This window comes from Macrotis lagotis, chromosome 1, assembly GCF_037893015.1.
Source record: "Macrotis lagotis isolate mMagLag1 chromosome 1, bilby.v1.9.chrom.fasta, whole genome shotgun sequence".
NCBI classification, from domain to species: domain Eukaryota; kingdom Metazoa; phylum Chordata; class Mammalia; order Peramelemorphia; family Peramelidae; genus Macrotis; species Macrotis lagotis.
In genome coordinates, this window is record NC_133658.1 from 303,772,547 (window position 1) to 303,791,233 (window position 18,687).

At 33.1% G+C, this 18,687-nt stretch overlaps 1 protein-coding gene across 12 annotated transcripts in view; it reads right to left on the reverse strand.

The window, feature by feature from the left end:
* The window catches only part of CHD9 (chromodomain helicase DNA binding protein 9), a 243,152-nt gene that overhangs the window by 123,414 nt on the left and 101,051 nt on the right, over positions 1-18,687 (reverse strand). For 8 of the 12 annotated variants that reach the window (XM_074211321.1, XM_074211323.1, XM_074211320.1 and 5 more), the window contains exon 4: positions 6,954-7,291. In XM_074211321.1, the coding sequence (XP_074067422.1) occupies positions 6,954-7,291 (338 nt within the window). Of the gene's footprint in view, positions 1-6,953; positions 7,292-8,169; positions 8,498-8,530; positions 9,219-18,687 lie in introns of those variants that run through there. The other 4 variants (XM_074211328.1, XM_074211330.1, XM_074211329.1 and 1 more) reach the window with 4 other exon arrangements.

Sequence of the window (18,687 nt, forward strand, 5' to 3'; positions counted from 1 at the left end):
GAATGGAAGAACACACCAATTATTACCATATAAGAGAAAAATGAATGTTGTGAAATTATAAAGAACAAGTTTGGCTCCAAAGATGGTGGAAGACAACCCTTCCTCTTCTTTGCAGAGATGGAGACATAGAACATTACAAATACTGTCAGATTTTTCATAATGTATCACTCAGTTCCGCCAAAAAATTTTCTCATTAAACAAAAGTTGTCATATAAGATGACTTTGGAAGGAAAGGGGGAAAGGATACATGGAGAGATCTGGGTGGTATAAAAACAATCAAGAAAAAATATTTTTAAACACAAAATAAAAAAATTTCAGGGTCACATTACATTAATTTAAGAGAAAACTCTTCTCTCAAAATCTTTAGGAAAATTAGTAGCATACCTAGTTAGAATAAATTAAGTAGGCTCTCCCATCTGGAAAACTGTTAACAAGTAATTTATTATATTGTAGTTTAAAAATATATCAATCTAGGGGCAGCTAGGTGGTGCAGTGAATAGAGCACTAGCACTGGAATCAGGAGTACCTGAGTTCAAATATGGCCTAAGATATTTAAAAATTACCTAGCTGTATGAGCTTGGGCAAATCATTTAACTCCATTACCTTAAATAAATAAAATTTTAAAATACATATCAATCAGAATGTTCTCTGATTCAAACCATACAGACATCCTCACCACAGCTGACCAACTTCCACCTGTGATGCCAGGCAAACAAGTCTATATGAAGCAAGAAAGGATACTGGGAAAAAGATATGAGGTAGTCTGTGCCAAATGAGTCAAAACATTACCTTCCTTCAGAGGCTAGATGTAGTAGGAATGAATCTCAAAGGTCAAGTATGTATGTGCATGAGCATGCTCACAGAGATGAATACATTTAACTAAAAGACCCCACTGCTGCACAGATAGTTTATTTAGCAAGTTTTAATGCTAGTGCTCATAACTGCAAAGATAACAATTATTATGTCTTCAAAGACTTGATAAAGTGATTTTCTGTTATTATTTTATTTTTGGCAAGGCAAATGTGGTTAACAGATTTGCCTAGGGTCAAACAACTAGTAAATGTTATATCTAAGATCAAATTTGAACTCAGGTCCATCTGCTTCCAGGACTATCCACTATACCACCTAGTTGCCCTGAAAGCAATCATTTTTAAAAGAGACATATATTACAAAGAGGAAGTATGTGGAAGACCATAACAGACAGTAGACAGTAGGCTAACTACCATACTGTATACTGTGGTTCCCCCATTTATTAGCTAGATAAACTTGGATTTTCAGTATCTTAATCTATAAAGGTGAGGAATTGGACTTGATCTTTAAGTTTACTTTTAGTTCTAAGAGTCCACAGTTCCAAATCACAGATAAAATAATAAACCTGTTTTGAAAATCTGATAAGGTATATTATTAATGTTTAAAAGTTTTAAAAATTCAACAACACTGACTACTTAAGTGAATATAATTCAAAATAATAGTTGTTCCAGATGACAAAAGAAATCAGGAACCAAGGTATAAATTCGACATGTTAATCCATATAATAAATGCTGGCACTGGAAAACTTCAGTGTTTCTACTTGGTGTGTTTTATATTTTATTTTCACATATAATTTATGGGCTCATCTAAATCTTGCCCACATGTCTTTAGTAGATGCTGTGTAACAAGTTGTGTTATACACTGTGTCAATTTGGAATTGCACTCTTGTTGATTCACTCATTGAAATAATTGGACAAATAATGTATCTTATCCAATTAGCTCATTTGTTATGATTAGTTCATTGAATTCTTCATAGTAAAGGAAATAAAGGTGTAATTTTTAAAACAATTTTTATTTGGAGGAATAATGCCCTATTTTAGAGTCTTCAAATATAAAATGCTTTAGAGACAGTCATTTCAGGGGGAAAAAAGGAAGTACTAAAGCAGGTGAAATGAGATTTTTAGAATTTACTAGTTGTAACAGTGCTTATCCTGGGAAAAAAACCCCATTATTTTCCCTTTATCCCAAATTTTAAGACACTTAAAAAAACTTAAATGAGAATTATGGGTGTAATAGTTGAATGATATATTTATGGCTACCTATTTAAGATTTTTAATACATTTCTAAACCAGTCACTATGCTTTTTTCCATATAAACAATCATAAGATAACCAGCTCCATATTTCCATGAAAGGCATCCACAAGCAGAGCAGCGTTTTTTATGTCAACACCTGAGGGGAAAAAATTGAGTTTCCCCCCATAAATTCCTTCCAAATGTTCAAAAAAAATCCAAAACTTTAATTTTCAAACATGAAATAGATGATACTTTCTTCTGAGAAGTATAAATATAGGTTTAATTTTTTAAAAAGTCCATTATAAGAAGTGGCTAGGTGGCACAGTGGATAGAGCACCAGCCCTGGAGTCAGGAATACCTGAGTTCAAATCCGACCTCAGACACTTAATAATTACCTAGCCGTGCGGCCTTGGGCAAGCCACTTAACTCCATTTGCCTTCAAAAACCTTTAAAAAAAGTCTATTGTTGAAATCAATTCCTGTTTATATAAAAAAGGCACAATATGCACTATTTTCCTCTTAATTGATTCATTTTCTGCTTTAAAGTTATTAAAGTTACTTTTAGTACAAAATATAAACTTCCATTCCTCTATTAATTTTTAAAAAGAGTCACGGATAATAAATAAGCCTAATCAATTAAATGAGGCAAAAAAAAAAAAAAAGGCTTTAGAGACATCGAGTAACTCATCCTTATTTTGGGGAGAGGAAACTAAGGTCCAGAAAAATCAAGTATCTAAGGTCACACAAATGGTACCTGGCTAAACTCAAATTTAAACCCCTATCTCCTGACTTTAAGTCGACTTTAAGTCCAGTGCTCTTTTCAGTTACTAACTTTGAAAAGCAAATTAAGGAAGAGTGAAGACAAATATTCATTAAGAATTTATTAAATACAAGGTATTTAATATAAAGAATGAAAAAATTCATACCCTTAAGGAGGTTAAAGTCATATAATATAAATTGTCTCAATATACCATGAAATAATCTAATTTAGGAACACACCTATAAAAAAACTGCTACTGATGATGGTCTTCACATCTTGCTACCATTCAGAATCTTTACTCTCCTACATTAATGACACTAAATCTCTCCATGCACACTTCCCCTTAGTTAACACTATCACTGAGCAAACTGAACTCAGAGGGCCAAGTCCTTACGGAGATTTGACTGAAGCAGGTATTTCATTCTAAGAATTCCTTCTGGTCACTGACAGTATCTGAAAGGAACTCCTTGACCCAACTGGCAGTTTGGCTAACCGCAGGCAAACAATGAAGGCTAATAGTTTTATTTTTCAGTTTCCCTCCCCTCAGTGTTTTCCTTTTTAATGCTACTTCCTGATGCCTAGTATTCCCTTAAGGCTGCTTTAAGTTTCCACTAAAGGCTTTCACTTTCTTAGTTTGCAAAAATGTTTCATTCCTTTTTTAGACTACACAATCAATTTCCTACACTACAGATCATTTAGTCCTATACTACAGATCATTTAGACCTAATCTGTTAACAATCCACACTGTGATAACAGGTGCTAGCCAGTTTTTGTGTATTACCCCTTCCTTAAGCCATTTTTAAATTTAATGTAATTTATTATTATTATTATTATTATTATTATTACTTGATTTTTCAGGGCAATGGGGTTTAAGTGGCTTGCCCAAGGCCACATGGCTAGGTAATTATTAAGTGTCTGAGGTCAGATTTGAATCAGGTACTCCTGACTCCAAGGCCGGTGCTCTATTCACTGCGCTACCTAGATGCTCCATTTTTTAATTTTAACTGAAGTTTTCTTGATTTGATGTCTTCATGAAGAGGTTGTAACCTAATGTAACTTTTAAGTGTGCTACTCTTGGATCAAGATTCTTTGTTCCAGTCCCTTCACTATCTAGATATAAGACTTCAGAAAAATTACATTATTTTTTGTATCTCCATTTATGAATTTGTAAAGTAGGTATCAAAAGCTTTAGAGCCAGATAATATAGTCTAAAATCTTTAAAGAAGAAGAAAATGAGGTACAGAGGAAATTAACTAACTTGTCAAAGTAAAGGGCAGAACTAGGATTTAAACTGGTCCTATAACTACAAATATGATTTTTCAAACTATATTATAATACCAGTGACTTCAGAATTCCTGAGAGGATAAAATGAAATCAGTAAAAAGTTATATAATTTCTAAGCTTTTATGAGTAGTAATTCATAAGAGCTCAAATAATTAGTATTTCAGTTATTGTAGCATATATTTTAGACTAGATTGACTTTTGGTTGCTCCTGAATTCACATTTTATAAGGAACCAGCTACTTGGAAGTTGTAAACTACTAAAAGTTCAACTATTGTGCAAATCAGTAGAACCTTTCATAAATCATTCCTTTAAAATTTATGTGACATCTTCCATGAGTCATAAGTGACAACCCTATTTTCCTGAAATGAGCAGGAAAATAGAATAGTAATCTGGACTACATGTATTTACTATTAAATTATAATAGTTTAAATGAATCAAATGGAAGTAGTCAGTATTTAATTTAAATACTTGCAAAATTATCTTATGACTGGAAATTCAAAATGACAATATATACTAACTTAGAACCATTATAGCATTAATTACTGAAATTGTAGCTATCATGAACCATTTGGTTGAAAGTATTAGCTATTATAAAACGTATTGAATTATGTAAGGATTCATTGACTCAGATCATCATTTTCTTCTTTTTAAAAGGCTTATCAATATGATGATCAACCATGATTTCAGGGACTAATGATGAAAAATGCTACCTACTAATCATCAGAAAGGTGAAAGAATATGCCATGACTACACATATTTGTGATAAAGGTTTTGTTTTTCTTTTTTTTTTCTCAAAGGGGGTGTGTGTGAGAAAAAATAAATTACTTGTTAATTTAAAAAAAAATAGAATAGCTCCTTCTTTCTCATAAACAGATGTCAAGAAGTGATTTTCTTCTACTCCAATAGCTGTGACTTATAAAGGCCTATTGACAAAGTGATATCAAGAAATTTTGTCATCAACTATTCCTTATTATATTTATACTCTAAATATGGAAAACTTTTTCATTCTACCATAATTATTCTCAATTCTATTTGTTCTTTCCTATCACTAGGAGGATAGTCTCAATGGTATGTAGCTAATCTTCTTCAATATCAAAATGAACTAACACACTGATCAATGACATAAAAATTATGCTTATAATGGAGGGTGTTATTCTATTTTTAATCACCAAGCCTTTCCATCAATTCAACTATTTCTTGTTCAAAATTTTCAACCATTTCTTTTCTTAACTCTTAAATTTTAAGTCATCTCTCATTTTCATTTAATTTTTTTAATGACTCACTTCTTGAGTTCCATTTAGTAGGTCCTAAAATTTACTAACAAAATAAGATCTACTGTCACTTTGCTCTAATTACTCCCCCATTTGAAGATTCTTTACTAATCTCCTTTTACATTATGCAATGACTTGCTAGCCTTTAAATAAATGCACTACAGTTGCTTATAACATTGGAACAAACTAAATACTAAAAAACTTTGCAACTTTTTTAACCACTCAGTAATATTTTGATGTATCAAAAAATTGTAAAAACTGGTTTCCCTCAACTGTCTTTGAAAAAATATCTAAAACTTCTGCCCATAAAGAAACATAAAATTTAATCTTCAAACTTCAGTGGTTGAGTAGAGAAAATACAAAATCAATTTTTATCATACATCAATAACAGCAGATATAATGTTAACATATTTCTTTTTAGATCAATTCAGTCTGTTCCATTTAAAATGTTGAGAATTTATTCATAATATTGATTAGTTTTCATGAAATAAGTTTTAACACTTACATATTAATTACTTATAATGCAAATTTGCATTTTTAAAATAAGGGAATTCTGTTTAATAGGAATACTTCTGTATGAGTCACAAAGAGGGCAACTGTCTATTTTCAAATTATAACAATCTAAAATGATAGACTGTAGACAAGACACTCTGTAAACTTTAAAGTTCTATATAATGCTATGATTATTAGAAATGTCCTTCCAAGATCTCAATGATTAAACAGCCAGGCAAAAATCATGGGGATAATAAATTATTTCCAAGTAGCTACTTCCAAAGGTGGTAGTGAAAATCAAATGAGACAGTGTAGGTAAAGCACTTTATAAACCTTAAAGCCTAAATACATGTAAACAATTATTTTCTGAAATCAACTGTTCAAATTATCCTTCCTTTGTTTAAAGAAAGATATAATGATATATAAAATAAGAACTTCATGGCAGTCTATTAAGAAAGGTCAGAATTTATAAAATCTGTAAGACCTTTTGATTTATTTTCTCAAAGCAAACTTGAAGTTGTGCTGGATGTTGTACATTAGAAATTATTTCCTATTCTTCTACATTGAAATAACAATCTGAAGGTTAGTGGTGATGTGAAGAGCTACAGAATACGAATATAGACTTTTACCTCCTTCAGAACTCATTTATTGTCTTGTTTCTGAATTACAATGTAAACAGTGAAACACCTAAACTGTGTGGAAGAAATCCTAAAATGAATTTCAATGTATATTTTCTATAGTGAGTTGAGTACAATATCAAGGTTTTTTTTTGCTTATATTTTTTGTAGTAAACTATAACATTTCAAAATCAAAGTTCCTTCTATTTGCTTTTAGCTAAAATAATAGAATATTAGACATTTTGAAATTGAGAGATTATTTTGGTACACTCCTCAGCTTTCAAAAAAATAACATGGCTTCTTAAAACATTCTTTTGTGTAAATCTGGTGATCAGGAACTATAGTGTTATTAAAAGCAGAGGTAAAAAAATAACAGCAAGCTAAACAGAAATAAAGGGCTAGTTCAATACAAGAAATATTTTCTTATTAAACTAGTTCTACTTTTAACAAAATTAATTGATTTTAACTGAAATCTTAACCTACTTACCCAATTTTTGTCTTTTCTTTCACCTTGGTTGAGGAACAAGTTTTTGTTTTCTTGCTTTCCTTGTCTTTTGGCTTAGATTTCATTCTTCTACCTTTTTTTTCTTCCTTTCCTTCAGTTGAAACACTAGGAAAGTTTTCAGGGCTCATTACTCGAGGAATGTTTCGTTCCCCTCGTTCCTTTGCTTTCGCTATTGCCTCTGATATTATACGATTAGCCTTTTCTTGCTTGCTCTCTGATTCCACCTTTCTTTTCTGCTTCTTCTCAGACATGGCTCTCACCTGGGTATTCTGTAATTTAGCATATGTCCCAGAACCATCAATTTTCTTAGAGGAAGGAGGCTGAAAAAAATAAAATATATTTTACAGAAGATAATGAAGTCCACCTAAAGTCATTCCCATCAACATTTGGAACTAGAAAACTCTGCTTACCTAGTAGAGTTGAATTACATAAGCAAATATGTAAGTGAAATAAACAAATATAAGAACAGAAAGACATTTTTTTTGTTGACCGTAAAGTATAGTAGTTTCTAAACAAACAAAACTGACTTTTAAATTAGTATTGATTGCATACCAAAAACAAAGAATGGAAACCCCCAACAACTAGAAGGAATGGATTCATTGACATTTTCATAGCATTCTTGGCCACCTTAGTAACTGACTACGTAAAATCTTAATCTTATAAATATTTTTGTGCATTTGGAATAAAACTCTTTCCCCTCCTTTTTGAATGTATAGACTCTAAAACCCATACAAGTATATAAATTATTATTTAAATTTAGAACTGTAGGCTTTAAAATTTATTAGTGAATTTTAAAAAAAAGCTCTTTTTATAAACAAGTACAGTTTGGGAACATATATATATATATATATATACACACACACACACACACATTATATATGTATATATACATATGTCACCAAATATCAGGTTAGCAAATATATATACATATGTGTGTGTGTATATATATATATAGTATCTCACATAAAACCGAGAAAGTTTTAGTTCTTTGAGTTTACCTCATCATTTTTTTCTGTTCAAATAATTGAAGAGAAAATTAAATTCTAACAATTCTACATTAAAAATACTAATGTTTTTGAAGTGTCAAAGAAGGTAAATACAAGGAAATTTTTTAAAAAAGGAATGGAAAGAATTTCTTCTTCAAACACACATGCACACAAACAAATACAAACAGATCACAGTTTTGCTATTTTCTCACCCGTAAACATGCCTCTGACTACAGCAAAGGGAAAAATCACCAGGAATTTCCAAATACATTTTCAGGCAAAATCCAGTATACTTTACTGGATACATTTTCTATACGTGCCTCATCAAAGGCTTCACAGCAGTGCTGCAGCACTGGGAAAGGAGGCAGGGTTTGGACTCACTCACTAAATGCCACCTTAAGGCCTACAGGCTATAACAAATAACCAAGACTCGAGAAAACAGCAACAAGCTCAAGATGGCGATGCAGTACGACTCCCGCAGCAGCAGCCAGTAATAAGGAAGGTTATTCAATCCCATTAGCCTTTTAGCCCAAAGAACCCCTCCTCCTCCCACTCATTCAGGCTTTCACTTACCCTTCCTCTTGGCCTCTTCACTGAAGACATTTTTGGCGTCAGACAAAGGCTTGCCCTCTGCTTTTTCACCACCCCAGGCAGTGCTCAAGAGAAAAGCATTGAAAGAAGATTCCTAAATGGCCTATTTAGCAAGCTGCAACCAAGATATGAACAACCCTCCACAAATACACATCGTGATTTATCAACATATTCCTTTCCTGACAAGTATATATCCACTGTTTACCCTACTCAGGTATGACAAAAGACTGTCAACCTCTCCTAAAGAGCTGAGTTTCCACAAAAGCTGTAAGCAGATAGCCAGATTCCAACAAAGCACAGAAAGAAATGAATGCACAAAGCATCAAAATGCATCAGCATGAATATTAGAGATGTCGTTAAAAATACTGACTCCTTCTGCAGAAGTAGGCCAGCAGATGGTGCTACCAGTTATTATTCCATTAGACTCTGCAATTTAACCCCCAATGGACTGATCTTCCCTACATGTGGCAGGGTTGTTAACTCTTACTCTGCCACTTCACTCCTTACTTAAATACTTTAAAAAAAGTATTTTTAAGAAAATTTTAAAGAAAACTTTGACAATAAAAAAGAAAATCTACAAAATTTAAAACTATGATGTGACCTAATATACTAAACATGCACATGTATACTTATATATACATGTCTACATTTATACACATAGAGCTATACAATTTCTAGCAAAGATAATACAAAAATATTTATGATAATTAAAAAAAATTTAGGATAATCAATGGGTTAAGGGATTGGTACAGGAAATGGTCACAAAAGTTAAAGCTCTTTCTGAAAAAATCAGAGTAGATTTTTAGGATCTTTTTAAAAATGTGTTACATTTTAAATTAAAAAACATTAGTGCAGATATCTATATTTAAACTTACAAATATAATTTTCAGCTTAATAATCAATAAAAAAGAACTAAATAAAAAGGCCTAACTAGGTTTTAATTTTTTTAATAAAACAATCTTATTTAAAATCCTTTAATTTGCAGATTATCAATAAATTCATTGTCATTAAAAAAATCACAACAAATTCATATTCCTCTTGTACCTTTATAATATATGCCAAATAAAGCTTTGTGTTAAGCTTTTCCAGCATAGTTTTAAATTTGTTTTCTTAAAAGGTGTTTGCTGTGGTAATAAACTATAAATTCTAAGTATAAAAACAGGAAATTGAATTAACTATTTTATTAAAGCACCTACTATATGCCAGGTGCTGGATCCTGAAAATTTCTCTCATCATTTAGGAAATCCTTTCACATGAAATGTATCACTAAAATTAAATTTCATTATTTTAGTTTCAGTTCAAAAGATGAACTCCTTTGATGTTCTTGGTTAGTGTTTTTCATGAGACATGTGAAGAATAATTACTATGAAGGACTTGTAGAATCAGTCAGATAATCCAAGAGAGTCCCATTATTACTAATCACAAAAATTTCATATCAGAAGATAATCATTGAATTGATAAAACCTAACTAAATTTGGATTACTAGGAATCACTGAAGTAGCATAGGCATGGTCCTGAAAAACCCCTATTTGCATAAGAGGATCAGTTGGAATATATACAATTTGCTTTTCAGCTAAAATAGTTCCTGGGCATGATATTTCATCAAATTTCATGTCTAACTAGTGACTGGAATCACAGGTATTAATTCTAGATTGATTTTGACACTTAATAAAAACTTTTACTCTGTTCACTTTCTTTTCTAATCATATGTAGTCTCACAGAGTAGAAATCTCATCATCTTCCACTATTGCCAAATCAATGGGAGAAAGGTTTTGGTTCTTTACTGACTCAGCCCCATGCTAATTTTCAGAATATCATTTCTTCAGTCACCAATTAATTCCTTCATTTGATCTTCATCCTATTCATCTTTACTACTCAGTATATTCCTCCCTAGGCATATTCTTTCTGAAAATTTCACTTTTTTCTTCTGTTGAAGGTACCACCACTCTTATAGTCAGTTTTGTAAACCTGGAATCATCCCAAACTTCCTTTTCACTCTTTTCTCCTTTTACCCTATTGTCTAACTTCACAGCATCTTTTGAACTATTCTCTCTTCAGAAACAGCCACACCATCCTGGGTGCCACATTATTAGCCATAGCTACTACCTCCTAATAAAAAATTTCAGCTTCTGACATCTTTTCCACACAAATTCTGGAATGATCATTCTTCAAGCACAGGTCTGACCATGTCACCTTCATCCTCAAAAGCCTTTAGTAAGTAGTGACTAGTGTTAAGGAACAGGAATACCAAGAAAGACAAGATACAGAAGTCAACCCTTCCTTCAACATTAAAAGTAACCTATACACATAACAATAATAATAACAATAATAGTAATAATAATATGGAATAATAAATGGAAAATAATGCTAGAGAAAATTTCCCCATCCCCCACCCCTGTGCAACCACATCAGAGGGAAGGAGAGGGATGGAAAGAATAGAAAATATCTCTTGCAGAAAGTGATATTTTAGGTGAGTCCTGAAGGAAGTCAGAGAAATCAGAAACAAGTATTAAGGCAGAATATTTGAAGTATTGAGGACAGCCAATAAAAGAGCAGAGTTGGAGGATAGAACATTAAATGGACCAATGTCACTGTATCACAGACTGAGAAAAATAAAAAGAATGGGAAAAGTAAGAAAAGACAAGACAAACAATATATTCCAAATATAATAGGGAACCACTGGAGTTTGTGAGTATAGAGGAGAATCAGTACTGTACTTTCAGAAAATCGTTTTGGCATCTAAATGAAGGACAGATGGAAATGGGAAAAAACTTGAAGGAAGTACAATCAGGAGAAGGCTCTTCAAAAGTAAAGGATATAGTAATGAAGATCTGCACCCAATTGTTAATTGCATGAGTTTAGAGAAGAGGAAATAGGAAACATGTTTGTTTGTTTTCTCAAGGCAATGGGGTTAAGTGACTTGCCCAAGGTTGCATACCTAGGTAATTATTAAGTGTCTGAGACTGGGTTTGAACTCAGATTCTCCTCGCTCCAGTGCTCTATCCACTGTGCCACCTAGCTACCCAGGAAACATGTTTTGAAGTAGAAACAATAGAATTTAACAAAAGTCTGGATTTGTGGTGTCTCGAGAGTAAATGAGAAACAGAGGATGACACAAGTTGTAAGACTAGTTGGCTGAGAAGATAGTGGTGCCTTTGACAATAATAGTAAAGTTGGGAGAAAGGGATTTTGGGTTGGGGAAATACAAGTTGTTTAACCAGGCACAACCTGGCTCCAAGCTACTGTTTTGAATTTACTCAATCTTATCCCTCTTCCCCCTTTCCACACAGTTTGTTACAGTCAAAAAGGCCTGACTTACTCCTACCTGGACTTGGCACTCTGTGTCTTTATATTTGCTGACTTCCACGTATTCTCTCTTACCTTAACTTCTTTCAAGAATTCCTAGCTTCTTTTAAGACTTAAAGAAACAGCTACCTGAATATGAGGCAGACCAAGCAGTTCTTACATGCCTACCTGTTAAAACACTGAAGTTTGTACTAAATTAAATAATGACCAAGAAATCCAATAAGAAGCTATAGTATATGACGACTTCTATCCCAAAACTGCACTAAAAGTCAACTATCCCTGAGCAATAGGAAGACATGGTCATCAAAACTAATACCATTTCATGGTAGACACCCAGTGCAACCAGAGGCTGGCAAGTAAGGCTGTGTCTATAGGCAGAAAGAATGGATGGATACCTTGAGAAAGTCTAAGGGAGTGACAACATCAGATACAGAAGCTCCATGGATCTTAACAATCTGTCCTGAGAGCCCAGGAAGGAACTTGAAGATCCAGAGCTTGGAACCTTAAAAGATCCAGGTCGAAGTCTAGGAGATGGAGGTCAGTGCAGGCAATGCAGGGAAAAAACAATTGACACATCTAAAATGGAGTGGGAATGGAGCATGAAGAAACTCAGGAAACTCAGAACAAGAACAAATATGGTCAATCAAGTCACCTAAAAAAAAGAAATAAGGAATGGAGTATGGCACTCTCACAAAGACATGATTCAGAAGTGAGAACTAGAGAGAGACAAATTTAAAAAACAAAATCTAACAACCAACATTAAAAATCTTTGTATGGGGGCAACTAGGTGGTACAGTGAATACAGCAACTGGCCCTGGAGTCAGGAGGACCTGAGTTCAAATCCAGCTTCAGACACTTAATAAATGCCTAGCTTTGTGGCCTTGGGCAAGTCACTCAACCCTTGCCTTGCAAAAAAAAAATAAGAAAAAGAAAAATCTTTGTATATATCTGAAAAATCTTCCCAAAGGAGATAGTAACTCTATAACAATTTGAAGTAATTGGCAAGAAAAAGATAGGGGCAACTCAGTGGCGCACGGGGTCCTGTAATTAGGAGACCAGGAGGACCGAAGATCAAATGTGGTATCAGATACTTAATAATTACCTAGCCGTGTGACCTTGGGCAAGTCACTTACCCCATTGCCTTACAAAAACAACAACAAAAAAGATGAAAGCTCCAAGGAGTTTTTAAATTGGCAGCAGATAAGAAAATCCTCTGGGTACTGATTTAGCTGCATCCCCTTAATTTTCCTGAAAATGTCCCCCAAACCACCAGACTTACTTTCAGCCCAACCTCTTTAGCCATCATTGAGGAGACAAATTACTCTGGAGAATAGACCTATATTCCTAATCACCACCAGCAATAACTCAGGGACAAACACCCTGAAACTACCGGTTTGGTTTTCAGGACAATCAACCTGGAAAACAACTCCTTTGGAGAAAGGATCAGCAATTCTTACAAACTCTCACCTGTCTGCCATTTACAAGGCAGTTTAGCTGATTCAGCAGGGTATTCCAAGAGAGAGATGGGAGGTAGTGTGTACCCACAAACTCAAACCACCACACCTCCATAATCACAATTGTCATTTAGATTCAAAGAGACATCCTGGACCCTAAGCCCAAGAACCTTGGGACTATAAATTCTTTTAATTCAGTATCTTCAGATATCAAGTTTTGGAAACAAGATATGAATAATGCTCTGCAAAGTACAGCCATTGAAGACTCAGAAAATTATTTAGAAATAATTGAAGAATCATTAGACTCCTGGAAAATTATTCAAAAACAAACACACCATGAACACTATATTTCAAGAATTCATAATGGAAACTACCCTAATCTATAGAACCAGAGGACAAGATGAACAGCAAGAATCCACTGATCAACTCCTGAAAGAAATCCTGAAAAAAAGTCTCCGGAGAAACATAGTGAAAATTCAGAACTGCCACATCAAAGAAAAAATATGTAAGTATCAAGTACCAAATACCAAGGAATTAGTCCAGATCATAGATAATCTTCTTCAATAAATAAGAGAACTTAGAATGCAACATTCCCAAAGACAAAATATAAATCACTCACTCCCCCCAGCAAAACTGAGTACTCTCTTAAAATGTAAAAGAAAAGTAAAAATATGAACATTTAATGGAGGAAAGGGGGAAATTATTAAGTACCTATTTTATGTCAAATATAGGATTAAGTGCTTTACAAAAATCATCTCATTTGATCTTTACCACAAACCTGCAGGTTATCCCCCTGAGGATATTATTAAATACAACTCTTTTTAGATTTTTTTTCCCAAGGCAATGGGGTTAAGTGGCTTGCCCAAGGCCCCACGGCTAGGTAATTATTAAGTGTCTGAGGCTGGATTTGAACTCAGGTACTCCTGACTCCAAGGCCAGTGCTCTATCCACTGCGCCACCTAGCTGCCCCTATTAAATACAACTTTGAGGAAACTGGAAGAAAGAGGTGAAATGATTGGTCCCAGAGAAAGCAGTTGTCTGAGGCCATATTTGAACTCAGATCTTCTAAATTCCAGTTCCAAAACTCTGTATTTACTAGACCATGTAGCACTTAATGGAATAAAGAACTTTTCAATATTTCTTTTCTTTTTTCCTTTGTTTTTTGGTGGGGAATGGGGTTAATGTGACTTGCCCAAGGTCACATGGCCAGTACATATCAAGTCTGAGGCCTCCTGACTCCAGGGCCAGTGCTTTATCCACTGTGCCACCTAGTTGTTGCTATAGTACTTTTAATGAAAAGACCAGAGTGAGTAAAAACCTCTAAAATACAATTAAACATAAGAGTTCAGAGAAACTCAAAAAAGCACATTTTTTTTGAGCAAATGAAAGGAATCATACAATGGTATTGTGCTAACATTCTACTAGAGGGAGAAGAAACATATTCTTTCCGAACTTTAATGTCATCACAGGTTATCGAAGGAATTAAAAAACAAAAAGAAGTCCTGCTGGTAGAATGGTTCTGTTCTGGGGGTCTGAAGTAGAGAAAGAAAAGGAAGGATAAAAGGAGGAATAAAATAGTACAAAAAGCAGAAACTGGGGGTAGAACTTACTATTTCTTATAATTGATGTGCATGAGAAGAGAAATAGATAAATATGCAGAAATGGGTGAGGAGAGCAGATGTCAGCTGTACCTCACTTGTGAAACAAAGAAAGGTTGAACATATATACACACACATACAAACTTAACAAGGAACACATCAGGGAATAAAGGGAAAATAATACTAAGAAGGAAATAGTCATCAACTTACTGATCCTGAAGTGGTGCTTAAAAAAAAAAGAAAAACAAAGAACTATAATCTAAGGGGGTTAGCTTAGCTTGCCTCTTGGCCAAATGGGGACTGCTGAAAAAGCTGTGATCTAGCAATGTAATAGAATATTTCTGTGCTGTAAGACATGACAAAAGATGATTTTAAAAAATTCCAGATAGCATTAAAAGAAAACGAGAGAAAGAGTGAGCAAAACCAGAAGAATAATTTATTTAAGGATAACAAAACTGCAAAGAAGAACTTAAGAGCTCTGAGCCAATGACTAAATATGTCTCCTGAGACTCCATGATGAAGTATGTTACTCAAGTCCTGACAGAGAAATGATAAAGAGAAGCTATAGAAAGTAACATATGTGCTTATTTGTTATATGATTTTTTTTTAGTTTTTAATTGGGGAAGGAGGCTGAAGGAATAACAATAGAAATCTTTCAAAAAAAAGAGGAACATTCTAACAGAAGGAAGTTCATTAAGAAAAGAAGAGACTAACAAGACAATTTTAAAAGTAATATGCAGAACCATACAAATTGTTTTCAAAAACATAAGCAGTATATTAATAAAAAAACCAACAGAAATAATATCATTATCTCAATAGATGCAGAAAAAGTTTTTGACAAAATACAACACTCATTAAAAACACGCCTTAAAATGGTAAGTAGTATCTAACTAAAATTATCAACAAGAATTATCTATAATAGGGATAAGCTAGAAGCCTTCCCAAATAAGATCAAGGGTAAAACAAGGATGCCCATTATCACCACTACTATTCAATATTGTACTAGAAATGTTAACTATAGCAATAAGAAAAGAAAAATAAATTGAAGGAATTAGAAAAGACAATGAAGAAACAATCACTCTGCAGATGATACAAAGAGAATCCTAGAGAATCAACTTAAAATTACCTGGAATAATCAACAACTTTAGCAAAATTGCAGTTTATAAACTAAACCTACACAAATCATCAGCATTTCTATATATTTTCAACAAAGGCAGTGGCCTGCAAGAGATAGAGAAGAAATTCTATTCAAAATTACTATAGGCAATATAAAATTTTGAGGAATCTACCTGTCAAGATAACCCAGAAACTATATGAATATAATTGCAAAAACACTTTACACAAATAAAGTAAAATCTAAACAACTGGAAAAATATAAACTGCTCATGGGTAGGTCAAGTCAATATAATAAAAATGATAAATCAATAACTTAATAATCAAACTACCAAAAATTATTTTATGGGTCTAGAAAAAATAAGAACAAAATTCAGGGGTAGCTAGGTTGCGCAGTGAATAGAGCACTGGTCCTGGAGTCAGGAGTACCTAAGTTCAAATCCAGCCTCAGACACTTAAATTACCTAGCTATGTGACCTTGGGCAAGTCACTTAACCCCATTGCCTTGCAAAAAACTAAAAAAAAAATAATTCATCTGGAAAAACAAAAGATCAAAAATATCAAGGGAATTAATGGGAAAAATGCAAAAGAAGGTGGCCTCATCATACCAGATCTCAAACTATAAAGTAGCAATAAACAAAATTATCTGATACTGGCTACAAAAAAGTGATGGGTCAGTGAAATAGATTAGATTCAAAGACACAATATAGTAAATGACCACAGTAGTAACCTAGTGTTTGATAAACTAAAGACTCCAGCTTCTGAGATAAAAACTCACTATTTGACAAAAAACTGCTGAGAAAACTGGAAAACAATATGGAGAAACTAGATACAGACCAATCTTAAACTTTACCAAGATAAAATCAAAATGGGTAATACGATTTAGAAACCATCAGCAAATTAAGAGAACAAGAAATTGTTTACTTGTCAGATCTATGAGGAAAGGAAGAATTTAAGTCCAAATGAGAGACAGAGAGAGAGAGAGAGGGAGAGAGCGCACATTATGAAATACAAAAGGTTTGGATTTGATTTTATTAAATTTATAAACCAATGCAACCAAGATTAGAAGGAAAACAGAAAACTGAGAAACAATCTTTACAGCAAGTGTCTCTGATTTCTCAGATGTATATATATATATATATATATATATATATATGTATATATATACAGAATTGAGTCAAATTTGTAAGAATATAAGTCATTCTCAAATTGATAAATGGTAAAGATAAACAGTTTTCAGATGAAGAAATCAAAATGGGACAGCTAGGTGGTGCAGTGGATAGAGCACTGGTCCTGGAGTCTGGGGGGGACTTGAGTTCAAATCCAGCCTCAGACACTTAATAATCACCTAGCTGTATGGCCTTGGGCAAGCCACTTAACCCCAATGCCTTGCAAAAAAACTTAAAAAAAAAAGAAATCAAAGTTATTTCTAGCAATATAAATATTCTAACTGTTGATTAGAGAAATCCAATTTAAAATAACTTTGGGATCGCAACCTCACACCTATCAAATTAGTTAAAATGACAGAAAAGGAAATAAATATTGGGGAGAGAGTGGTAAAATTGAGAGACTAGTGTACTGTGGGAAGAGTTGTGAATCAATTCAATCATTCTGGAGAGCAGTTTAGAATTATGCCCAAAAAGCAATGAAACTACATACTGTTGAATTAGCTAGGTCTTTATTCCAAAGAGATGAGAAAAAAAAAAGAGAAAAAGACTTATGAATGTTATGGAATTCTATTGTGCTATAAGAAATGAGGAAGCAGACAGATTTCAGTTAAAAAAATTGGAAAGCCTTACATGAACTGATGCAAAGGAAAGTGAGTGGAACCAGAAGAACATTGCATATAGTATCAGCAATACTGTGTGATGATCAACTATGAATGACTTAACAATTCTCTGCAATACAATGATCCAAGAGAATTCCAAAGGTCATGACAAAAATCCAAAGAAAGAATGGCTGGAATATGAATGCAGATTGAAACATTAATTTCACTTTCTTTTGTGGCTCTTTTCTTTTGGTCTGCTTCTTTCACGTGACTAATATGGAAATATTTTATAAGATTGCAAAACATATTCTAATTATCAAATTGCTTACTACTTTAGGGAAGGTATCACCAATGAGTCAGATAGGGAGAAAATATGGAATTAAAACTTTTTTTTTTAAAAATGTTAAAAATTATCTTTACATGTTAATTGGAATAAAATACTATTAAAATACAGGCAATATGAAATGGAGAGTCAGTTTCATTACAGAAGCCTTTTTTGTGTGTGATATATATATATATATATATATATATGCAAATTCTTTTTTTTGATGTTTTAAATAATAAGTGCCAGAATAAGTGGCCCAGTAGATAGACTGCTAGGCCTGGAAAAAGGAATTCTTCCTGAATTCAAATCTGGCGTTAGATCCTTAAACCTATTTGATACAGTTCCTCATATGTAAAACAAGCTGGAGAAAGAAATGGAAAACCACTCTAGTATATTAAGAAAACCCCAAATGTTACAAAGATCTGGACATGACTGAAACGACTGAACAACTAACAACAACAAGCTTCAGAGATATCTCCTTTCCTCACTTTCTTATATCAGTGCCTTTTGCAAATAATGGTTGCACAATTAATGTGTTAGATTAGATAGTATTCCTATTACATTCCCATAAAGTA